Source organism: Electrona antarctica, assembly GCF_951216825.1.
Source record: "Electrona antarctica genome assembly, chromosome: 12".
Classification (NCBI taxonomy): Eukaryota; Metazoa; Chordata; class Actinopteri; order Myctophiformes; family Myctophidae; genus Electrona; species Electrona antarctica.
Genome location: NC_136793.1, coordinates 36,636,857 through 36,661,357, shown reverse-complemented (window position 1 = coordinate 36,661,357; position 24,501 = coordinate 36,636,857). Strand labels below are relative to the sequence as shown.

General features: G+C 40.5%; 1 protein-coding gene and 1 long non-coding RNA gene across 2 annotated transcripts in view; one reads left to right on the top strand and one right to left on the bottom strand.

Moving 5' to 3' along the window:
- The window catches only part of LOC306933204, a 13,719-nt gene extending 9,159 nt beyond the window's left edge, over window positions 1-4,560 (bottom strand). The window contains exon 1 of the long non-coding RNA XR_013791199.1: window positions 4,511-4,560. This is a non-coding gene — a long non-coding RNA (uncharacterized lncRNA). The remainder of the gene's footprint in view (window positions 1-4,510) is intronic.
- cds2 (CDP-diacylglycerol synthase (phosphatidate cytidylyltransferase) 2) lies at window positions 3,895-24,501 on the top strand. Its single transcript, XM_079515328.1, has 13 exons — window positions 3,895-4,151; window positions 9,735-9,877; window positions 10,231-10,327; window positions 11,964-12,061; window positions 12,911-13,050; window positions 14,703-14,761; window positions 16,020-16,102; window positions 16,518-16,605; window positions 18,153-18,221; window positions 18,439-18,591; window positions 18,937-19,056; window positions 19,345-19,448; window positions 20,544-24,501. Exons 1-13 carry the CDS (start codon window positions 4,086-4,088, stop codon window positions 20,677-20,679), a joined length of 1,356 nt encoding a protein of 451 aa, XP_079371454.1. The 5' UTR covers window positions 3,895-4,085; the 3' UTR covers window positions 20,680-24,501.

Sequence of the window (24,501 nt, the reverse complement as noted above, 5' to 3'; positions counted from 1 at the left end):
GCTTGAGACTGTGAGCCTCTGTTGCAGTCCTGAAAACAAGTGCTCCCTAACGTCTCGCCTCCTACGGAAACTAAGGGCGCGTTCGGAAATACCGCACCAGAGCGCACTCGCCTATTAGTTTGCATTGCAGTGCGCTCAGTGCGCTATTTCCGAACGCGCCCTAAAATAGCACTGAAGCGCGTACAGTAAAGTGAAGTGTCGGGATTCAACATTGATGATCTTTGACTGGGTGCTAGCCAATAGGACAGAAGCACAGTGCGTTGACCCCACTTGGCAGCCACTTCGCTTGTAGTTTTCCTTCAATAAGCCAACACTTGAGTCCAATGTAAGTAAAACAAACTACAAATGGAAAAACGGCACTCATGCTGGCACTGTCCACAACCCACAAGACATCATGGGAAATTGGGGTGCCTTATGCCGCCACATGCATTTCAGATGTGTTGGCTATATCGTGTCTGACTTTTTTTTGACTGGGGCTTAATAAGGCAATAATGAAGTGTGAATGTGCCCTGTGGCATGTTGGGGATGTCTCTCCTTAAAGGAATAGTTCACAATTTTTGAACTTAAGTTGTATGAAATACTCGCCACTAATATAGTGGTTGCCACTGTATTAATTGATTGCCTGAGTCCCGTGGTGGGAGTTCTGGTCTGGTATTGGTGAATATTAAGTAGTTCCGGTCATTTTGTGGGGGGCACTGGGGCCACGCATTAAATCGTTGACCTATTTCTAAAATGTTTGCACAACTTTCGTTCAACTTTGACCCCTCTATCAAATGGAATTATTTTTTGGGCATAGTGATATGGACACAAAAAACATAGTTCTGTGTGATAGAGGGGTCAAAAATGAACGAAAGTTGCACTATATGGTAGAAATAGGTCAACAATACAAATGACGCTAGTTTTGTGAATTAATTTACTTTTAATGCGTGGCTCCCTGTGCCCCCACAAAATGACCAGAACTACTTAATATTTCACCAAACCCAGTGCAGAACTCCCACCACGGGACTCAGGCAATCAATTAATACAGTTGCAACCACTATATTAATGGCAAGTATTTCATACAGCTTAAGTTAAAACATTCTAAACTATAATCCCTTTAAGCCACAAACATGTTACACAGCCCCCATCCCCATCTGAGGGTTTCTGTCCCCAGTAGCTCACTCTCATATTACAGTATAAATCTGCATCACCATTGATGACCACAGACAATCCTTTGTCAGGCAGGTTTCCATGTCATGCTGTAGCATGGCTGACCTCTGTTAGTGGTTTGTGCAGGTTGCATACATAATTGAACCACTCTTCTCCTTCACTGCCCTCCCAAGACACGTATAAGCAATAAATACCTGACATCAGCAATCAACAGCAGCAGCTACCATTCACCATCCTTGCTGAGTCTGACGGTCCAACGGAAGCCTGTAATTAAATTTCCGCTTTAAATGGAGTTACAAATCAGTTAAAGGCAAATAGACATGTTTTGATATCTTGTGTAAGAGGTAGGCCATTGGCAATGGCCCTTAAAATGATTATCTTGAAAGGTTTTATACAAACAGATGGATTGCTTCAACTTCAAATACGTGTACACACACACACACACACACACACACACACACACACACACACACACACACACACACACACACACACACACACACACACACACACACACACACACACACACACACACACACACACACACACACACAGGGATAGCAAACACAGAATGAGAAAGAGAGCAATACAAAGAGAGAGAGATAATAATTCGTATTTAAATTGTTAAAACACTGCCCGCTCTGTCTCCACCTCACTGTCTCTGTCTCTCTGACTGTTTTGGTCTTGCTTTCTCTGACTCTTCCTCACAACTTTGTCTTTATTTTTCCCTCTCTATCGTGTCTGCCACCCCCTCCTCTTACTCGTTTCACCCCTCCCCTTATTCTCCCCCCCCCCCCCCCACCCCCCCTTACTCTTTTCACCCCCACACAGTGTGTCTCTCGGTTACTCTCTCTCTCTCTCTCTCTCGCTACTATATATAGACTTCTGCATTGCAGATGTCCCAGCTTTGCGGAGGAGCATATGAGGAGTTCCGGCCAAATTTGAACATACAGGGAACAGCTAACAGCACACTACTACTGCAGATAACAGCAAGCACAGCACGACTGAACCAAACACTGTTGTGCATTACACACTCATGCCAGATAGTATGAGTAGGCAAAGTCAAAGTCATGCATGCAGCACTGCAGCAATTCCCTTCAATCCTCTCTCTCTCCCACATGCACGCACAGACACACACACACGCGCGCACACACACACACACACACACACACACACACACACACACACACACACACACACACACACACACACACACACACACACACACACACACACACACACACACACACACACACAGCTAGCTATGGTAACAACAATTATTATTCATGGCGGAAAGGGGTTCTGGTTCTTACATTATACATATTTTGATTTGATTGAAAAACATTGGCTTTTCAGAGTGGTTTCTTTGGTGATTTTCCTCATCTTGATTAATCATAAATTATAGATGTTTTAATTTTTGTTGGTGACCAACCAGACAACTTCATGTAAAACTGGCTATACAAATAAAACTGTGGTAGGTGGCAAACCCAGTTATGTTCAGACTATACTTATATAGTGTCTGCTCTTGCTCTTACTATACAGGCTGCTGCCATTAAATATTTATACAGCTAGCTCCACAGGGCTGAACACCATTGAGAGGGATGGCATTTTGTTTTCATGGGCAAATAATGGAGGGCCAGCCTCCGCTACACCTGCTGAGCAACATACAGCTTGGTGGTTATGGGATTTGGTGTTGTTGATGGAAATGGAAAGATCCTGCAGGGCGCAGGACTTTACCAGGAAGGAGTGTCCTGTTTCTATTCTGCGTTGCACTTGAGGTTGTGCGAAGACATCCACTGTAAGATGTCAGCCAGGCATGCAGAAATGGGGGAGGGAAGGAGAAAAACAGAGTCCACAAAGTATGTGCTACAACATCAATTAGTCAACAAAGTATGTACTACAACTACAACATCAATTAGTCCACAAACTGTGATGCTAATTGCTAAGGTCAGAAATGGTGTCCATGACAAGCTGACATGCACAAACACAATGCTTTGAGACTTGAGACTCAAAAATGTTTGTGGGCTTTTGCTGTCATCTAGTGTTGAAGGTGAAAACTTTCCCTAGTCCCTCAAAACCATAATTTATACTCCAGTCTCTAAGTTTTCACTTAAAACTTGCACTTGTCATTATCATGGGTACAATATTCTTTAATTCTTCTTGTCTGCATGAGTAGGCATACAAAACATAGGACGTGTTTAACAACAATAATAGAAAGACTAACATTAACAACAATAACAACAGGCTATTATTATTATTATTATTATTATTAAATGATATCATGTGATATTACAAATTCACGTGTTATCTGTCTACCATAATGCGTGGTGTTTTGGTGTTTATTGATGGTTTGCTGGAAGATGACATGGCATACAAAACACCTTTCATATTCGGTAGGCCTATAACATTTACAATTTTTGGAGGGCCAAGCTCAGGGTCCATAGACCCTGTAATGTTTGTAATGTTTTTTGAACAGCTTTCTGCTCTTGCAACCAGCAGTCATACCACCATCATCATCATCATCATTATTATTATTATTATTATTATTATTATTATTATTATTATTATTATTATTATTATTATTATTATTATTATTATTATTATTATTATTATTATTAAATTGCATAACCAGTAGTTAGCCAGATTCGTTATATCATGCAAATAATCGTTGAATGCATGCATCTCTATCCTCGCACTTAAGAGGGAGGAGTTACAGTGCAGACAGTACAGAGCAGTAGTATGGTATGGGAGCTGACGTCAGAGTCAGAGAGTCAACATTGAAGGGGGAATCTCGGAATCTCAGGCAGAGTACGCGTTTGGGGGAAAGTGTCTGTGTGACAAGCGAAGACATACATCCTGTGAATCAACAACGACGAGACGGTTTCTGAAACCACTGGACCTTTGCTGTCATCACTGGGTCGGGAGTAGCCGTTAAGATGACAGAGCTAAGGCACCGTGGTACGACAGACAGCGAACTACAACAGCAGCAATCTGAGGACAAGGTAACGGACGTTAGCCGTCGTTCATCTCATCACTGCCTGTTTGACACTGGAGCGGCTCCAGTGGAGCCCATGTTAGCCAAACAGCTAACATGTTAGCAGAGCATCCCCTGCTAACAAACACAGACCCTGGCCTGTAATTAAAACATATATATTCTGCTCACTGTACTAACAGACAATTGTGCTACATAGCCTAACATAATCATGTAGTGTGGATTAGAGTAGAGGTTACTGTTTGTTTTGGTGACGTTAGCAGCTTGCCTCATGAACTCTCGCCTTAGCTCGTCGTTTGTGCATATATTGGTTGAAACGGATCTGTTTTGGGTGTTATTAAAAAATAAATAAAAAAAATTGCAACTTACGTCACGTGTTCCTTACTTTGCAACATCATAACCGTGCTGTTTGTCAACACGCAGTCAGGCCAATAAAGGGGCGTGGCCGACGTGAAATTCATTTTGGGGACATCAGCATCAAGGCCAGGAAGGGGCGTGGCCGACCTACATTTATTTTTGGGGGACATCATTTGACATCAAGCATGTCAATTCTTTGACATCAGCAGCCAAAAATAGAACATGTCTACCAGATAACAAGAATAGAATACGTGAAGTGATTTAAATATATAATTGGATATGCAGAAATTGTATTTAAGTGCTATATTTGTCTTCCTTAAGCACAATAAGTAACTTTAATACAGTGCAAACACAGCTAGTGAACAATTCCCAAGATAACCAGGCAGAGCTCAACAAGTGAGCCCACAGTCATCACCCTGAACACAGGAGAGGGTGCTGCTGAACCTGGGAACTTAATCTCATGAATCTTTTTTATTTGTGCTGCATTTAATGTACTATTTCGGATAAGAAAATGGAGTAGGGAAATAAGCTAATAACAGGTTTGAGGCTGGTGGTTTTACTCACTAAGGCTGACATGTGGGACAAAGTCCATTTCATATTTCTTAACTATTTACCTCTATCTGGCTGTGCACTCCCCTTCTACTTTCCAGTGAATAAAATTATTAGCAGTACAAATCTAGATTGAAACTTTGTACAGTAGTCGCCTAGTCGGTAGCATAGAAGGCTTTCATCATTGGCCAATGATGGTTTGTGAGAGTCCATTGGTTAGCACCTAATCCATCAATCAATAGATGGTCCAGAGTCCACTACACTTTTTTTTAAATCTTGAATTGGTTACGATTTTATACTGGGCCTCCCTCCCTGTCTCAGATGAGAAAATGTATCTTGAGGATAAACGGAAATAGCTGCTCTGCAGCTGCCGTCAACAGTATGGCCCATGTTGTTGTGGACTCTATCAAATATCCTGTGTGAATATTGTCATGTGTCCTTGACTCCTTCCTGAGCTGCTTTTCAGAGTGCTGACTTTTGTTTTATCTAAATGAATGCTAAGGGAAAGGATGCATAAAAGCATGCTGCACTTGAAAAAGTGTTTTAGTATTGACAGTATCACATACATAGCAAATATACATATATATATATATTTTGCATTCATGTTGATTGTTAAGAACATTTAAAAGTTTGCCATATACAGTTCTGCATCTGAGCCTGATGGCTTATTTAGTAGAATAATTAATCTTAGATTGTTCATATCATCACAGATCACACCAGAACTTGATCATTCAGAATGGAGTTGTGTATCCTATCAGTATCCACTCTCCAAACATTCTGGGACAGTTTTTAATTGATAGGCCTATAAACGTAGACTCATTTGGGCCTAGCGTATCCAAACTGACTTTTTTGTATCTATTTTTGAGCAGTGCAGCCGCTCCAATGCACAGTTTTGTGTGTCTCTCTCTTTCTTGGGAAGGGGAAAGTTGGGAAGGGGAGAGAGAAGGGAAAGGCATTGGAGGAAGGAGCTGTGGAGTTTCATCCTAGGCCAGTAGGGGTAAATGTAGTTCTGGAGGAAAACATTTTTAACCACTGCATAGAAAGACACATTTGTTCTTCAGGGGAGTTCACAAAGAATTCACTGGACTTCTAGAAGTCTTCTGTCAGTAACTGGATTGAGGCAGCTGTGTTGTAGCTGCAGAGTGGAGTTGGGCAGAGTGTTGTAGCTGCAGAGTGGAGTTGGGCAGAGTGTTGTAGCTGCAGAGTGGAGTTGGGCAGAGTGTTGTAGCTGCAGAGTGGAGTTGGGCAGAGTGTTGTAGCTGCAGAGTGGAGTTGGGCAGAGTGTTGTAGCTGCAGAGTGGAGTTGGGCAGAGTGTTGTAGCTGCAGAGTGGAGTTGGGCAGAGTGTTGTAGCTGCAGAGTGGAGTTGGGCAGAGTGTTGTAGCTGCAGAGTGGAGTTGGACAGAGTGTTGTAGCTGCAGAGTGGAGTTGGGCAGAGTGTTGTAGCTGCAGAGTGGAGTTGGGCAGAGTGTTGTAGCTGCAGAGTGGAGTTGGGCAGAGTGTTGTAGCTGCAGAGTGGAGTTGGGCAGAGTATTGAGGCAGCTGTGTTGTAGCTGCAGAGTGGAGTTGGGCAGAGTGCAGCTGTGTTGTAGCTGCAGAGTGGAGTTGGGCAGAGTGCAGCTGTGTTGTAGCTGCAGAGTGGAGTTGGGCAGAGTACAGCTGTGTTGTAGCTGCAGAGTGGAGTTGGGCAGAGTACAGCTGTGTTGTAGCTGCAGAGTGGAGTTGGGCAGAGTAGATCCATTTTATTTGACTGGATAATTCCGCTGAGTGAAGTGATACTTTTGTTGTCCTGTTCTGTTCACCCCTTCATTTTCTGTTTAATCTAGGGACCCAGCTCTGTGCAGTCACTTTAAATGCAAAATAGTTTGTTGCACCAACTTAATGCCAATCAACCACTTTGTGTCATTGGCTATTGTTGAAAACGACTGTCAGCTGTTATGTAGATGAAAATAAATGTTAATAATATACAATATACCGCATTGTGCCAAATATAAAACGATTCTGATTAGACAACCCCCATTTTTCAAGACTGATTTGTGGGGAAAGAACATTGAATGTCAAATAGTCTAGCCCCCGATTATAATACAACCCAGTCTTATATTCAGGCCAATAGGGTAAATTCACTTACCTCCCTATAAATAACTAATTGTGATAAAAAAATATACATAATTCAAGCTGCAGGAATTGTGCAGGCCTACTGTAGACCAGTGGGCCCAGAGCTCAAGCCAGGAAAGACAACATTAGTGATCTTGCTTTTTTGGCTGGATATATAAATAACACATTTCTTGAACTCAGTTAGTGATAAAACACAACCATGAACCATGGTTTCTCAGCTAGTTTCACACTATTCATTTTGTTCCTTGGTTCAGAATCAGGAATCCTCCGGACCCACTAGTTGCGAAACAGTAAGCTAAACAAAAGAGGACACACTACAATATGTCTTTTCTCAGAGGAAATGTGAACGGGGCAAGTGGGGGAGGGACAGAGAGGTGGTGTTTATGTGACAGCTTACTAAGTAAGGCCTATTTTTAACCCCAGCATCCTGAGTAACGGGATATGGTTTCCATAGAAACCAACAGGCCTGGAGGTTCCATCAGTGTGATGAGACTGCGAGAGAAAAGAGTGTCTGTCTCGGTGTGAACTGGTCTTATACATTAATCATTTTTTAATGGTGTGTAAGTGTGTAATATAGAATATTTCAGATCTTGGAGTTGGAAGTAGGTAATCAATAATCATTCACTGAATTTGTGTCAGTACAGAAACTGACTGAATATAGTCAACATATAGGATTTTAACAGTGTTTTCTCTTAGGCTAACTTCCAAGAGAGTAGACTGGAGTTCAGTGGAGTTTTCAACATCGGCTGGCACGTGTCTGTTGATACCAATACAGTGTTCACTTCAAATGGGGAAAAATATTGTAAGCCGTGTGTGTGCGTGCATGCGTGCTAATGACACCTGCACACGCGCAACAGAAGCTGACCATCTGTTAGATGAGGTGAGAGGGCTTAGCCTAATATGGTCAACATCAGGGGACAGAGATTAAAAGGCAATTCACTCTAACTGTTACGAAACATAGGCCTACAAAAACACATGGAAAAGGGCTAGGAGGGCCTTCATGTATTTTTGTATGGAGCATACATGTCCCCAAAATATTTATAATGTACAGTAAATGTCAGAGACAGACTGACCAAGACTGTGTTTATAGAAATAAAGTACAGTATCGTTTGCTGGTGTCCCTTTAGACGAGAACAGTGTTTTCAGGAGGTGAGAACGCAAAAAAGTGAAAACACCTTCCAGTGGAAATCTTTGAAAATGCTGTATTCTAATTTCTCCCGTCTCCATGTAAACGGGCAAAACGTTGAATCCGCAAAACTTGTGACATCATGGCTCATGTGGACTTACAACGCATATGTTTATTACATTGATGCAGAGCCGTAGGTGATATTTGGAGTTCCTGGAATGAGCAAGCACTCCCTCGCCCCGCTCATACTACAAATACAGATGTACTGTAGCGACTATAGCGATGGTGAATGTTAACCATGATGTAAACAAACAAAGTATGATAGGAAGTGAGTGGTGGTTCTTACATGGGTGACCTGTCTTATCTGGCAGTCCGTTTTATCTGGAGACCGTCGCCGTCTAAAAGTGGCATGAGAAACACGGAGACGGATAGACAGTTAATTCAAAAATACACTTCAAAAAACAGAATCCCCTAGTTAAAGACAATCAGAGACAGATGGACATATTATAGCCTATAGTGGCTGCAGAGTTGTGTTTAATACCACTCTTGTGATGACACTTGTCTGTCTGCTGCCTGTTACTATGGAGAGGCTGCAGCCAGGCCTGTCAGCATCAGGCCCCCAGAGAACAGAGGGAGGCAGCAAATTAACAATTTACATTTACATGAGGCCAATGGCCCCAGGATTAACCTCCCACATACAAACCTTTACTGGAGAACATCACATGACAATGCAAATATAATGTGAATATTTGTAATATATGGAGTACATATTTACTGTGACACATTTAATTGTTAAAAAAAAAAAAAAAGTACAGTCAAAAATGAAATTGTTAGTAGTAGGCCTAGCCATTCATTTTTCATCAAAACTTTGTTTCAGTGGTGAAATGTGTACATAAACTAAAAGTGAAATTTTACAGAATTCACCTTTTAGCTAAGCACTGCCCTCTCCCACTTAGACACTTTCCAGCCGGGCTCATTCATTCCAATGTAAATATCATGGATTTTACACATTAAATACTGGTTCATTTTTGGAACCAGACCTTCAAAATCTCTTCCAAATCCATCAACAAGGCCTGCCATATGCACTGAAAAAATATGTGCGTGACATTTCTTTTTTAAAACAATGTTTTATCATATAGGAAAACTATTGGTGGAGAGGTTTGTCTAACCCATGTTATTAGCTGTGATTGGACCATAGCAGTTTGGGGAGGAGCTTATCTATAGGTCAATTGTAGATGTAACACATTTACAACAGCACAGGCATAATAGATTCTATCCTTTGGAACTTTCTTATGTTTCTGTGCCAGCGCCAGGAATATGAAATACTGAGATGTGTGGCTTTGTTAAAAGTTAAACTTTTTTTTCCACTGCAGGTGTCTGTATTGAAGACAATGAGGACCTCTGTAGCCTGCTGTCTGTCTTACTGTGTCTTTCTGCCTCTGTTAAGGGTTCAGAGAATGAGTCGAAGGCAGAGAAGGATGGGGCATCTGACACGGAGTCAAAGGCGGACTCGGGCGTCCCGGAGGTGCCGGTCTCAACTGACGACACCCCTGAGGTTCTAAACAAGGCCCTGTCTGGTCTCTCCTCACGGTATGATCTTTTTTATAATCTATTCAATCAAATAGTTTAGTCTTAATCCTACTCCATGATTTCAGAGCAGGGCTTGTGTGGAGACTGGGGATCTAGTTAAACTAAAGGATGGTCTCTGTCACTGTCAGGTTACAGTGGTTCTCCATTCTCTTAGACTCTTACTGTACATAAGCCATTTGCTATAACTTCTTCTGCCTTTTCTGTGATATTGATCTTTTATATCAAGGTTGTATTGGGCTTTTCCGGGTCCATATTGGTGTTTGTTGTATCATACAGTTTTCACCTTTCACAGGGCATTGACGTTTGAACAGAGCTGTTTGTTTGCATGCATGTTGTGTTTCTACCCCTTTCAGATGGAAGAACTGGTGGGTGCGAGGAATTCTGACCCTCGCTATGATCTTCTTCTTCTTTCTAATCATCTACATGGGCCCCATGGTGCTCATGCTGATTGTAAGTACAGGACTGTAAGGAGACAGCTTTACACAAGAGTCGGCAGTGGGGTGGCAGTGGCTCAGGGGTAGAGTGACCGGTTGGCAACCGCAAGGTTCCCAGTTCGAACCCGGGCTCCCCCAGAGTCAGACCTCTTTTACACGGCGACCATCTCCAGATAAAAAGTCCTGTTGCGTTCTCAATTTTTATTGACCCTTTACACGAGAACGCACACTTTATGAAAACGCTAATGTCGCTAATGTCGCTAGGTGGCGGTAACGGGCTGCCAAATAGACCAGTCACCCACATACAAGAAGAAGAACCCCTTCACGCAACCCTATTGGGGTTTTGAATGATTCCAGAACACAACAGGGTTGTGGCCGCAGCCCAGAGCATGCAGGCAGAGCGCGCCACGGGATGGTTATATGTTTTATAATACATTAGGCTACATAAACGCTGCTGCCGCGGCTGCTGCCTATCACAAGGCTTTTTATTTACATCATTTTATTTAGCTCATCACCATCGCTGATGAGCACGCTTTGTAGGCGAGGAGGGAGGCTTGTTCAGGAACTCCATTATATCATATATGGCTCTGCATCAATGTAATAAACATATGCGCTGTGAGCCAACGTGAGCCATGATGTCATACGTTTTGCGGATTCACCGTTTGCCTGTTTACATGGAGAAGGGATAAAACGGCGTTCTCAAAGATTTCCACTCTGGGAGGTGGTTTCACTTTGTTGCCTTTTCACCTCCTGAAAACACCGTTCTCGTCTAAAAGGACTGCAGCAAACGATACTTTATTTTGCCGTTTTATATGAAATCCATTCTCGTGTAAAGACCACCTTAGTGTCGAAGTGTCCTTGAGCAAGACTCTGAATCCCTAATTGCTCCCGATGTGCGGTTGGTGCATTGCATGGTTTCCCCCGGCATCGGTGTGTGAATGTGTGTGTGAATGGGTGAATTTAATGTACAATCTCTGTAAAGTGCCTTGGATAATATATAAATTTACCATTTAGTCACATTACTGTTTATGAGTATCTTAACTGCATTTCATCATGGAAACAGGTTGGATATCTGAGTTAAGACAGCGTAGGGGAGGTATAGGTGGAGGAGTTTAATATTTGAGTTAAGACAGTGTAGGGGAGGCATAGGTGGGGGAGTTTGACTAGATATGATCCTAGACCAGCATGTGTATATTTGGCTCCAGACAGAGGTTAGTGACTTAAACATTACATAATTGATGGGCACAGTTTTGGTTAACACTGTTAATATAGGCAACAACCTTTTTGGTCTATTAAAGCAGTAAGTCACTGTGGTTTACCGTGGATTTTAGAACGGCTAAGAAGTGTAGTGAAGCATGTCGTGGAGTGCCTTCGACCCTCTTAGCCGTTTAAAATCATGGTAAATCACAGCCTCACGTGGCTTACTTTTGGTTAGCCAGATGATGAGAGGTCTCCGCCTTCTGATGCATTTGGGGAAATCTATATTCAGTGAATGGGCTTAGAGAAAACTAGCGGCAACAAAGCAACAACCCATTCCTTGTATGCCCATTGCTTTGAAAACCAATCATGATAACATTCCTTATCTCCCCGATAGTCTTTACATTGGCACATTTTGTTAAACTGATGCCAATCATGTTTCCTTCTCTGTACAGGTGCTGTGTGTCCAGATTAAATGCTTCCAAGAAATCATCACTATTGGATACAGTGTGTACCACTCCTACCACCTGCCCTGGTTCAGAACCCTTAGCTGGTGAGAACCACACACACACACACACACACACACACACACACACACACACACACACACACACACACACACACAGTTATCTGATAGCAGCTAATGTCGTTGTTTTAAACGTTCTCACTTTCTTCTTTTGTTTTCCTACATTTTATTTTATTGCAGACTTCCTGAGGTTTGTCTGGTGACCTGCATTCAATTTCCTGCTTAAAGATGGCTCTAGAATAGATGATCAGCAACAGCACTGTGAATAATCTTATTAAATTAGTAGTGGCTAGTTTGGTGATGATGAATAGTTGAATTTCTAGTGTGATAGTACAGTATTCTTTTATATTCGCTATGTTGTGGGTCTGAAAAACCAGAACGAGTAAACATGAAACTATATGCCATGTTCAGTTTGTGATCTGGCATAATATAATGTTTAACTTGTATTGCAAGTTTGGTAAGTGCACACCATAACTTTGTTACATGTTCACACATGTCACATTCATACAGTTAATGCATATTCCCACGATGGTGCTGCCCTGTACAGCCTGTTAAGATGTCTGTCAAGCCTTTCCATCAAGCACAAAATTGCACCTGGTTTTTCAGCAGGCATAGCGAACGTGTACACAGTAAAATCTTCAGTGTAAAGGTCTCCATACACCGGGCGCGAATCGGATGCGAATTCGGATTTTTAGCGGCGTCTCTCCATCGGTTTTCCGAAAAACGCGGCCGGTGTGCAACCACCTTTACTCCTCAATTAATCGTCAGTCTGAGAGTTATTTAAAAAATAAAATAACACTGAGGATTTTACTGTGTAGCGAAATGTGGAGCTGTGTTATCTTATTACCCCCCCCCCCCCCCCCCCTTGCTTGGTAGGTACTTCCTGCTGTGTGTGAACTACTTCTTCTATGGTGAAACAGTGACAGACTACTTCTTCACTTTGGTTCAGAGGGAGGAACCACTGCGCATCCTCAGCAAATACCACCGCTTTATCTCTTTTGCCCTCTACCTCACAGGTACATTCACTTACAGTACATATATGTACATACATGCATGCACAATTGCACACATTTGAACAAAATGGCACAATGTCTTCCAGGTGATTAACGCGCACACAGAGATATTTTGCTGTTACAAAAATCCCCATCCCCAAAAATCTGCATCCTCTCGCACATGTCTCCTTTCAGTGAAACCCAGCCTTACTCTGTGAACTGAGAAAATAGAAAATAAGCAGCTTTATAAATTGATATATTGTTGAAACAATGATAAAAAGATAAGCTAGTAAAAATAAAATAAGATAAAAACGTATGACTAAAATAGTCATTTGCCGCCGTCCGTCCCTAGATTCTCCATAGTCAATGTCTGTGAAATAATCTTTCGTACAAGCTCCAATCATTTGCAGTTTTCAATAAAGGTGAAAAGAATAGAGATTGAAAAAGGAAAACAGGTCAGAAATGTCAAGTATTCCTAATATGACTAAATTAAATATATACATAAGGTATGTATTGATAATTGATATCTTGAGTTTTTTTATTTGTTACTCAACTAGCAATTTGTTATGTCCCAGTTCGTGTACAACAGTAATTCCGTCTAAGGGCTTCAGTGTTGCAGGCTCACACTTCACACAACAGTGGTGAAAGTACCTAAGTACATTTACTTAAGTACTGTACTTAAGTACAGTTTTGAGGTATTGTACTTTACTGGAGTATTAACAAAATATCCAATACTTTTACTTCTACTCCACTATACATCTCGGAGACAAATATTGTACTTTTACTCCACTACATTATTTGACAGCTTTAGGTACTTGATTGATTGATTGGAGAATTACAGTACATTTCAAGCACAACTCAAAACAAAACTGCTAACTGTGGACGACACTATGTATTTGTTTACAATAGGGCCAACCATGTTCAATTCATCATATTACTAGTTACTTTGTAGATTTGGATTATTATTACAAAACATACATTACTCACTTCAGCCCTATTTTGGCCATTTGAAAATAGCCAATCTATAAGCTAACAATGCGTCGCGTCGCATCGCAGCACATTGTGAGCTTGTAGATCTGCTATTTTCAAAAGATTTTGAAAACTTGAAATGGGACATTCTGTATAATGAGTACTTTTACTTTTGGTACTTTAAGTACATTTTGACATTCAGTACATCTGGACTTTTATTTGTAATTGAGTAGTTCTACATTGCAGTATTAGTACTTTCACTTAAGTAAAAACTTTGAGTACTTTTTCCACCACTGCATACCAAACAGGATGTGGTGTGGAGCGAAACATTTACCAACTCAGTTTCTAGCTCAACAGAAACCTTACCCTCGAGTATATTGCTGTATATTGGATATATATAGATATATATAGATATGTATGACTGGTTTGTTTGCACCTGATGTCTTGATTGTCCATGATTTCTCCATAGTATTCTGTACACATACAGTATCCCAGTCTCAGGCCTCATGTCTGCAATGAATGGCTTCAGCAGCCCTGCAGCAGCTACAGTATTAACTCTGGGTTATCTCTTTATATGGGCCGATCTAATTTTAGCCAGAGCACAGCACTGGGATCCGGGATTTGACTCGATTCATCTTCATTTTTAGGCAGCACAATTCTGATTCCTTAACAGACCTTCTCACACATTGTTGGCCTTTGTGTTGTAGGTTTCTGCATGTTTGTGCTGAGTCTGGTGAAGAAGCACTACCGTCTGCAGTTCTACATGGTGAGTGTTCCCTCTGCCTGGATGCTGCTGGGTTATCCATGAGGCATGTTATTGTTAACACAGGGGCCCCCACAATGGAAAACTAGTCCAGAGATGGTATAATAGGGGCCCCCACAATGAAAAACTAGTCCAGAGATGGTATAATAGGGGCCCCCACAATGAAAAACTAGTCCAGAGATGGTATAATATACAGTAGGGATGTCCCAATGACATGGGGGCGGGGGCGGGGCTGGCATTCGTTAGGATGGTTTTCAGTAGTTGATTGAAATAAACTTTAAATTTGCTTAACATTTTCACAAAATTTGAAAAGAATCTTGACTTGACTAGTGTAACTGGGAACACACCACTGCACATCCAGTCAGAAGAGAAGATGTATTCAATCCCCATTGTAAATATTGGTTAAAGGTATATTCAGTGATCTGACTTAATTCAAATATCACTTATTTTTTCTTTTTTTCTGGATAATCCTCCCTACTATAGAGTGTGCTGACCATATAAGGAAATCCTCCCTGTCCCCAGTGAGCCCCTGGGGTCAAAAAACCCTAGTTTCAGTTTTGGTGGCGGGTGGCAAAACCTTCATCCAATCAGGATGAGAGGGGCCTTCCTCCAATCATGATCGAGTGGGGGCGGGCCTTGGTGCACATGCTGTTGGCCTGTTGCACTTCCCCCCCACTGTAGAGCGTGCATGTGCACATTTTGTTACCGGGGCGGACTGGGTGGTTTTCCAAATCACCCAAATCACTGAATGCTCCTTTAATGTAATAGCAGATATTACACACATGACATACCTAAAATGTAAAAAGGAATCCAAATGTAAACCTGTCTGCAGTATTGTATGTGTGAGTACACATACTGCTCTACATGTTCCCACCACCAGTCTTCTGCTGTAGGCCTTTGATAGACTTAACTGAAGCAGCATTTTGGGACTGCAGTAGAGTCTGGTAGACAGAGCATTATTCCAATCAGCCTTTCCAGGGATTTGAACTAGTCTCCACTAGCCTGCTTCTCTTGCTATTGTGGCTCACGGATTATACAGTAATAAAGCCCATACACTTGTGTATAGCATTCTAGTGAATTAAAAGTGACACAAACCATTCAATCTGTATATGCTGCCATCTGCTCCTACTATTACTATATAGTAATAGTATACTATATTACATATATTATACTATTATTATTACATATATTATTTATTATTAGTAGTATTATATACTACTAGTATTCTACTACTGATCATTTCTTTCATTGTCTTCCTCAGTTTGGTTGGACTCATGTGACTCTGCTCATTGTGGTGACCCAGTCTCATCTCATCATCCACAACTTATTTGAGGGAATGATCTGGTAAGAAATATGGCTCCCCATCGCCCTATATCTCCTCTAAACTATGATTTATCTGCCAGTTCTATGGGTGAATATAATAATGTTGTTGTTGCTGCTGGTTGTTAGAGGGTAAGATGGGAGGCAATTCATTCAGGATTCAGTCTGAAATCCTGCCATGGAAAACTGAACTGACATTTTCAGTTTGCCTCGTGTAGTATATTTGAGTACATCTTGTGTCGTAAGTAAATGATATGAGGTCGTCTCTATGCTTCTGCTACAAGCAAGCCCTGTAATTCACATATTGCTTGTCTTGCAAAAACAATATTTTGTTGAATATATTAGTTTAAAGTTAAATTATTGGCAAAGCCTGCCTCATTGAAGATGATTTAATTAATTTGTGAAATACTCTCTTCCACCATGAACATGTTTCATGCAGGTTCATCGTTCCCATATCCTGTGTGATCTGCAATGACATCATGGCCTACATGTTTGGCTTCTTCTTTGGTCGCACCCCACTCATCAAGGTTGGTTGAATAAAGCAGTGATTCTCAACCTTTTGTCCCCCCCCAATTGTATCAAATGGCGTCATATCAAACTGGTACCCAAATCTACAGTTAACTGTAGAATCCTCAGTGTTAATTGATCTATGTAAATTGCTCTGGATTAAGAGCGTCTGCTAAATTGTATGCGATTTACAGGCCCATAAGGGTCGTTTTAGTTCCTAACTATGGAATAATTTAAACAGCGGCCCGCCTGGAATCCCCTCAAGGACCCTTTGGGATCCCTGGACCCCATGTTTAGACGTGTAAGAACTGTCCTCTCAGGTTTAGTGCACTTGGACCCTGAAATGTTATCAGTGGATTTGGACTGCCATATCATTTGCTGTTAAATACACAGCCATGTTTTTGTGTTATTAAATGCCACTAGTCATACTGTATTATGCGGAACACCCTGTGGAATTGAGATTATCTGTGAATTCTAAATACACCTGTGTTGATTTTATCTGGACCCCATTTTAACATTGGGTTTTATTGCTGTCAATGCTGTGCTTTAACCCATTTAGACCTGAGTACGCATCAGTAGGTGTGTTTCCATAAAGCATTTTAGCATTAAGGCTCTTTGGCAAAATCTCCTGGATGGAAACACCTCAAAATGCGAATAAGTCTCCATTTTTTGCAAAAACACTTTCGCTTGAAGGTGGCGGATTTTGGCTTTTTCGTGTATGGAAACACTTGCAGAAAAGGTTTTTAATTAGAAAGCATTGAACTCGCATTATATCGCCTTTGAACAGTTGGAAAATAATAAAAAAAAAACGATGGGGAGGCAGTGGAGTGAACGGTGCATGGGAGGTTGGCTAGAGAGGGAGAGGGAGTGATGTTGTGCACAAAGCGCATCAAATCAATGGTGTGAACATGGATTAGGACTACTTGAGCCTCACTTTACTGGCAAAACAGTGCCACCTACTGCATATTTCATGAACTTATTTCATATGCGCATTTTATCAGTTTAATGGAAACACCGACAATTCGCTTTTCTTTTTTCGACTTAATGAACATACGCTTCCTTTTTTCGCAAAGGCTTAATGGAACCGCACCTACTGTCACCTTATAGCTTTTAACAACTTTAACCATTATTTATAACTTTAGCTGTGGAAAAAATAGAAGATCTAGTACAAGCTCATGGCATGCGCTAGCCTACGAGCTTGTAGTTCTGCTATTTTTGAAAATAACTCTTTGAATATATATATTCTTTCACAGCAAATGTTTTAACTTTTAACTCAAATCTTTGTTGTGGGGAGGTCCCTGGAACATCATATTTTCAGATGGGTGTCCAGTGGCCAAATTTTTAGGGTCCTTGACATGCAATTGTTTGAGAACCACTGATATAGAAACATAGGGTTTTTCAGAAAATTGTCATGATTTAGAAGACATTTTGTAGAATCTGTTCTCAGGTCTAAATGGGTTTTTAAAGTTTTTATTACAATTTAAAGTTGTATAGCGCTGCAACTTCCTGCAAGTAATGTGCAACATAACTGCAGTGCAACTTAAGTAACCTTCTGTGTCCTCTGCAGCTGTCACCTAAGAAGACATGGGAGGGCTTCATTGGTGGTTTTTTCGCCACCGTTGTGTTTGGAATTTTGGTAAGAAGGGAAATGACTACAGTACTACAGCACCACCATTACTGGAGCTATTGTCTCTTTCTATGGTCTTATATATCTTGTATTACATCATAGGGTGTGTTTTATTGTATTATTGTTAGCTGTTTTTGTGATCGCTGGGGACTATACTGTAACATTGCTTGCTTCTTACAATACCTGGAGAGGCTGTTGAGAGTAACCCTGCTTGTTTGTGCCCTAGTTGTCCTACATGATGGCAGGCTTCCGGTATTTTGTGTGTCCGGTGGAGTTCAACAACGACTCCAACAGTTTCCAGGTGGACTGTGAGCCTCCAGAGCTGTTCCAGCTGCAGAACTACTCTCTGCCTAGCGTCCTGGTGTCTTTCACTGGATGGGTGAGTTTAGTTTCTTTATCTTTCAGAATCAGAATGGATGGCCAGGTAGGTTTGCACATACAAGTGATGTATTAGCTGATACTCTAGTGAAAAATCAAATATATAATAACAAATAATCGGCACTTCGACAGTTAATGCCATTTTGAGTTGTGTTGTCCGTGTATTTATTGTATCGTACCTGATTTTAAATATTCTACTGTAAAGCCCAAGGCAATTCCCCAGGCATGAGCATTAAGGTTATTTAGATTTGAAATGTTTAAGAGCCCTTGCTCAGGATTCAAGCATACAGTATGTGGGTGTATATATCCTTTGGCTTAATGCCTCTGTCCTTCTCCCTCTCCCCAGAACACAGTACGTCTGTACCCATTTCAGATCCACAGCATAGCCCTGTCTGCCTTTGCCTCCATCATGGGACCCTTTGGTGGTTTCTTCGCCAGTGGCTTCAAAAGGGCCTTCAAGATCAAGGTAGATGTTAAGTAGGGCAGCACATGCCATATTTTATATTGTGAGCTTTTGTTTTGAATGGTACAATATATTCAGCATTACTGAATCATTTCATTTAGGACACTGATTTGATACTGTCAGTATGAATTATAAAATACAAAAAAGTGCACACAATAAATGTCATTATCACAATGCTAAATGCATTTTAGGTACATTGTGTGTGGTAATATCTGCCAAGTCTGACTGTATTAAAGATGTGTACACCAGCTCACCATGGTAATCATTTTTAATGCCCTTTGACCTTTACAGGATTTTGCCAACACGATCCCCGGTCATGGTGGGATCATGGACCGATTTGACTGCCAGTACCTCATGGCCACTTTTGTAAATGTGTACATCGCCAGTTTTATCAGGTATATAACCTCAAACCAAGGTCAAAAGTAACCGATATCTCCTACAGTATACTATATCCAGATGTCTGCACAAATACAACGTCCAGGTTCAAGGGGTTTTTATTGTTATGTTTTATGTACAGGTAAAATGTATAATGTTATCAAACATACAGTATACAAGGTAAAGAATAATGAAGAGAGATAACATTGTTGATAACATCACAATATGAATTTCCATCAATCAATTGTGTAAACAAGAAAACGGGTTAAATCCAGCCTTGTAACCATCTGGATGACTACTAGCGAGAAGTAGGTACTACTCTTTACCATCTGGATGACTACTAGCGAGAAATAGGTCCTACTCTTTACCATCTGGATGACTACTAGCGAGAAGTAGGTACTACTCTTTATAACCATCTGTATGACTACTAGCGAGAAGTAGGTACTACTCATCTGGATGACTACTAGCGAGAAGTAGGTACTACTCTTTACCATCTGGATGACTACTAGCGAGAAGTAGGTACTACTCTTTACCATCTGGATGACTACTAGCGAGAAGTAGGTACTACTCTTTATAACCATCTGGATGACTACTAGCGAGAAGTAGGTACTACTCATCTGGATGACTACTAGCGAGAAGTAGGTACTACTCTTTATAACCATCTGGATGACTACTAGCGAGAAGTAGGTACTACTCTTTATAACCATCTGGATGACTACTAGCGAGAAGTAGGTACTACTCTTTATAACCATCTGGATGACTACTAGCGAGAAGTAGGTACTACTCTTTATAACCATCTGGATGACTACTAGCGAGAAGTAGGTACTACTCTTTATAACCATCTGGATGACTACTAGCGAGAAGTAGGTACTACTCATCTGGATGACTACTAGTGAGAAGTAGGTACTACTCTTTATAACCATCTGGATGACTACTAGCGAGAAGTAGGTACTACTCTTTATAACCATCTGGATGACTACTAGCGAGAAGTAGGTACTACTCTTTATAACCATCTGGATGACTACTAGCGAGAAGTAGGTACTACTCATCTGGATGACTACTAGCGAGAAGTATGTACTACTCTTTACAACTGGTTTGTTTGTCCTCCCTTCCAGGGGTCCAAACCCTGCTAAGGTTATCCAGCAGCTATTGGCCTTGCGTCCAGATCAACAGCTCTACATCTTCAACTCCCTCAAAGCACACCTGACTGAGAAAGGCATGCTGCCAATGCTGGAGGAAGCTGCTGCTTAGAGCCCCATACACTGAGTGACACCCCAAGGAGCTCACTTCTGCTGGGGGGGGGGGGGGGGGGGGGTTTGGGTATCCCTGCGGTGATGGTGTGTACAAGACCATATCCAAGAGAAAAAAAGAAAAATATAACTAAAGCCTTGGGTCATTCCATTTCGCATATTTGTGTGAGAGATAAGAGTGAGTGTACGTACTGTACTATGCGTACATAGGACGTACAGTATGTTTGTTACATCAGTGTTTTCAGGTTGAGTTAGTGAATTACTGTATTGTTACATTATTTCCTCCATCTGCCACAGTATAGCTACACAATGATGCCACTTTATCTGTTTAACAAAATGTTTGTCAACTGTGGGATATCCTCTATACAGCTATTATATTTTGTGTGAATATTTTATGGTACATATTCTATTTTTTATTTTTGTTTTAATGCACTGCTACTCTAAAACATTACTCACACTGTATTTCCCCTCCTCCCCTCCAACTCTTTCCATTTTAATTTTCTTTATTGTGATTGATTCTATTTATGATGAGGTGGTCAGAGTTTTACATTTGGTTAGAAATATTCACAATTGTCATCTATCATTGACCATATTACCTTGGTCGTACCAGAGTATGACATAAGAGCAGTCATGTAAATATGGTCAATTGTATAACCACATCTACTGTTGTCTGTGTCTTTGTTTTTCATCGTTTGCCATAATCCATTTTTCATTTGTCATTCAGTGGCATGTCGGAACACTCGGCCAAGTCATGGATGTGGTACAGTATCCTGTTAATACGTTGAGGTAGTTTAAGCCAAGAAAATTGTTTTTTCAGAGATTTTTCAGCCATTCTAGCTGGTGAGCCTCCTTTTGTTTTATTGTATGTACTCTATATGCATGTACTGCTACTACACAGTGTATACTGCAGACAGCAGTGAGCAGTATCTTGTCTAAAAAGCCATAAAACCCCAGAAGATGTGCTTTACTGAGATGGGTGCTAGGATGCTACTATTGCATCAGTGTCATACGCATAACCTCAATTAATTATAAGATTATAAGAACACTCTCTTAATGATTACCGCTAGGTTATAGTAAGATGGATTTGTTTTTGCAGAGCAGTTGTATTTGACAAGAGGGATGTGAGGGCAAATGCAGGTCATATAAGGAATTTACTGATACACAAAAACTTGATGTGGCCAATGATGATATTGCCAATAGGTTATTTCTTTGTCAAGTACACTGATTGTTTTTTGTCTTTCATGATCCTATCTACATCTGTGGACGACTGCTATTATAGTATAGAAACCGCTGAATTAGTCTGATGGACCTCACAGTTTCCATTCAGTGGTTTGTTGCCATATTAAGCAGACAGGCCTTTATTGATTATTTGTTACAGTTGTGTTTAGCAATGTTATGGTGAAGGGATAATTGTGATAATTTAATCTGTGTTGGAAAGGGCTAATCTAACTATTTCCCCCCAAAAATGCACTATTGATTTCCTGGTAAAGCAAAGTGATAAAAGCTTTAGCCGTCTTTGCAAGAATAATATTGAGGGTTTTGATAGTGTATACATTGTAATTGGAAATGCATATTGTCTTCTACACTACCAAGTCTACTAAACGTATTCAATTCAACTAGCTTTATTATTACCAGAATAGAGACTGCACCATTTGACAATCTACTTGGATACTTGTGTGTAGTTTGAACTTTTGTTTGCTAATGTTCTTATCAGTTCAACAACGCACCTAAACATGTAATGGGAGATACCTCGATAGTAACTTGAAGCCTGCTTTCATGCCTTCCGTTCCTTTAGCGTAACGGTAAGCTTTCCCCAAAGGTTCTCACCCAGCCAGTCAGCCACACAATTTCAGGATACAATTTGATACTGTAGCCTACTAGCCTGCCATATTCCACGGTCAGAGATTTCTGGCAGATGTATTTTTTTGTGCCATTGTGAGGTCATAGTCATAAATGTTGAAACTGAAACGAGTGTTACGTTCCTTTCTCGTTTGCACATTGCACAAAGGCAGTAACTTCCTACAATTTAATTTAGGCTCCTGTTAGCTCTGTTGACCCAGGGATGTGTGCTCTCTTGTCAGTTTATATCCGACATACTGTATGTCTCTTGTGATTCCCATTTTTATCCATTCAGATTTGACATGGTCTGATTCATATTCCCATACCCCACCTCTCATTCTTCAACCAGACACATTTAACTACTAGTCGTGATCCTTGAAATGAATGTCTGTCAACAACCATTCAAAACCATTTTTTTATAAGCAGAGCTAGCCGATTCATTACTTTGGTCATTTGTGTCATTTTCGTATGTTGGACATCTGATTTTGAGCAAACGACCTGCAGTTACCATGTGCTGAGATATTACACTGAGAAATCATTCAAGTTATTCCATTACATCTACATATAATATTCCTCTAACTTGATGCTAGGCCTATGTTACAGTTGCACCGAGAGCTTCAGTTTGTGTTGACAAGCAACCCTGTTCTTATTAAGTTATATACTTTGAATTTACTGTATTTCAGAAGTTGTTAAAATGAGAATTTAAGATGTTTAGACATATGTTGTGTTTTTTGAATATTTTATAGAGATTTCAAAGTATATTTAAAGTGTATGTATATGCACCGCCTATATGGAGGAGTAAGGATTATAACATCATTTCTCTTCTCTTGCTGTGATGTTTTGTGCACTTGGGTGACTTATATATTCAGCTAATTCGCTGTTGGAAGCTGTTCACTGTAGGCCTACATGTTCTGTCTTTGTACTGCTAAGTGCTAACTGCTAGTCGAAGCAAAACTGTTTCATGAAAGTCAAACCCTATCAACATTGATGGTTATTTGTTATCCACTGCCAGTTGAGTCAGTATCATGGACAACCACAAGAGGGAGCCAAAGCTGTTCCAACATTTTCAGTTGTTTCAAATGGTTGTCTCTGCCAATGTTGCACTTTAGCAGTGAGAAACCTTTATCACTGCTGTTTGATACATTCCATTCCCCTTAGGTTATGAGGAAACTAAGATAACTTTTTAATACTGACCTCATTCCAGCAGAATGTTATGTATATAAACTTTGGGAAAGTATCTTTCACAACTGTAATGTTTAAGTACTTAAAAATCTCACTACATGTAGCCCAGTGTACCTTTAACAATACAAATCAATCAAACAAACAAGCTTTATTGTCACATCACATAGGTGCACAGGTTTATATAAATCAACTTTACATTATATTGTTTTGCAAGTACATTCTGCAAAAGAGATTTTCTTTATCAACAGAATTACATTTACTGTGTCTTAATACTAGAGTGCAGTTATTGTAGAGCAAGCTAATGGTGTTCACAACGCTGGTCCTGAAATTTGCTTACAATGTATCCACAGGACTCGAGTTGTGCATTACAGAATTGCAGTAAAACAAGGAGATATTGTACAATGGACTATCAATAACTGATGGATGATGAAAAAGCTGTCTCATTAAAAGAAATAGATGGAAACCAGTTTCACAAGCCACTCAAAAACACTGTGCTATTTTTTTAAAACCAATAAAATTCTGTTTTGAAACCTCGGTTAAGTAAGAATTTCTATGGAATGTAATGGGAGGGGTGCTATACTCAGTATACTATATATGCTTCCCTTTGTGGACCCTTTTGTTTTGTCAGATATTGTCATACAAGAACTTGATGTTACATATTATGATTTAGATTGATTTTTCTTCTCTATTTGATTGTTCAGTGTGTTAAGTTGTGCATTTGTCCAGAGAAACATTGTAACTGTTTCGATGCTGAAATGTGCTTTGCCAATGTTTGATGAAAATAAATAGGAAAAATGATGTG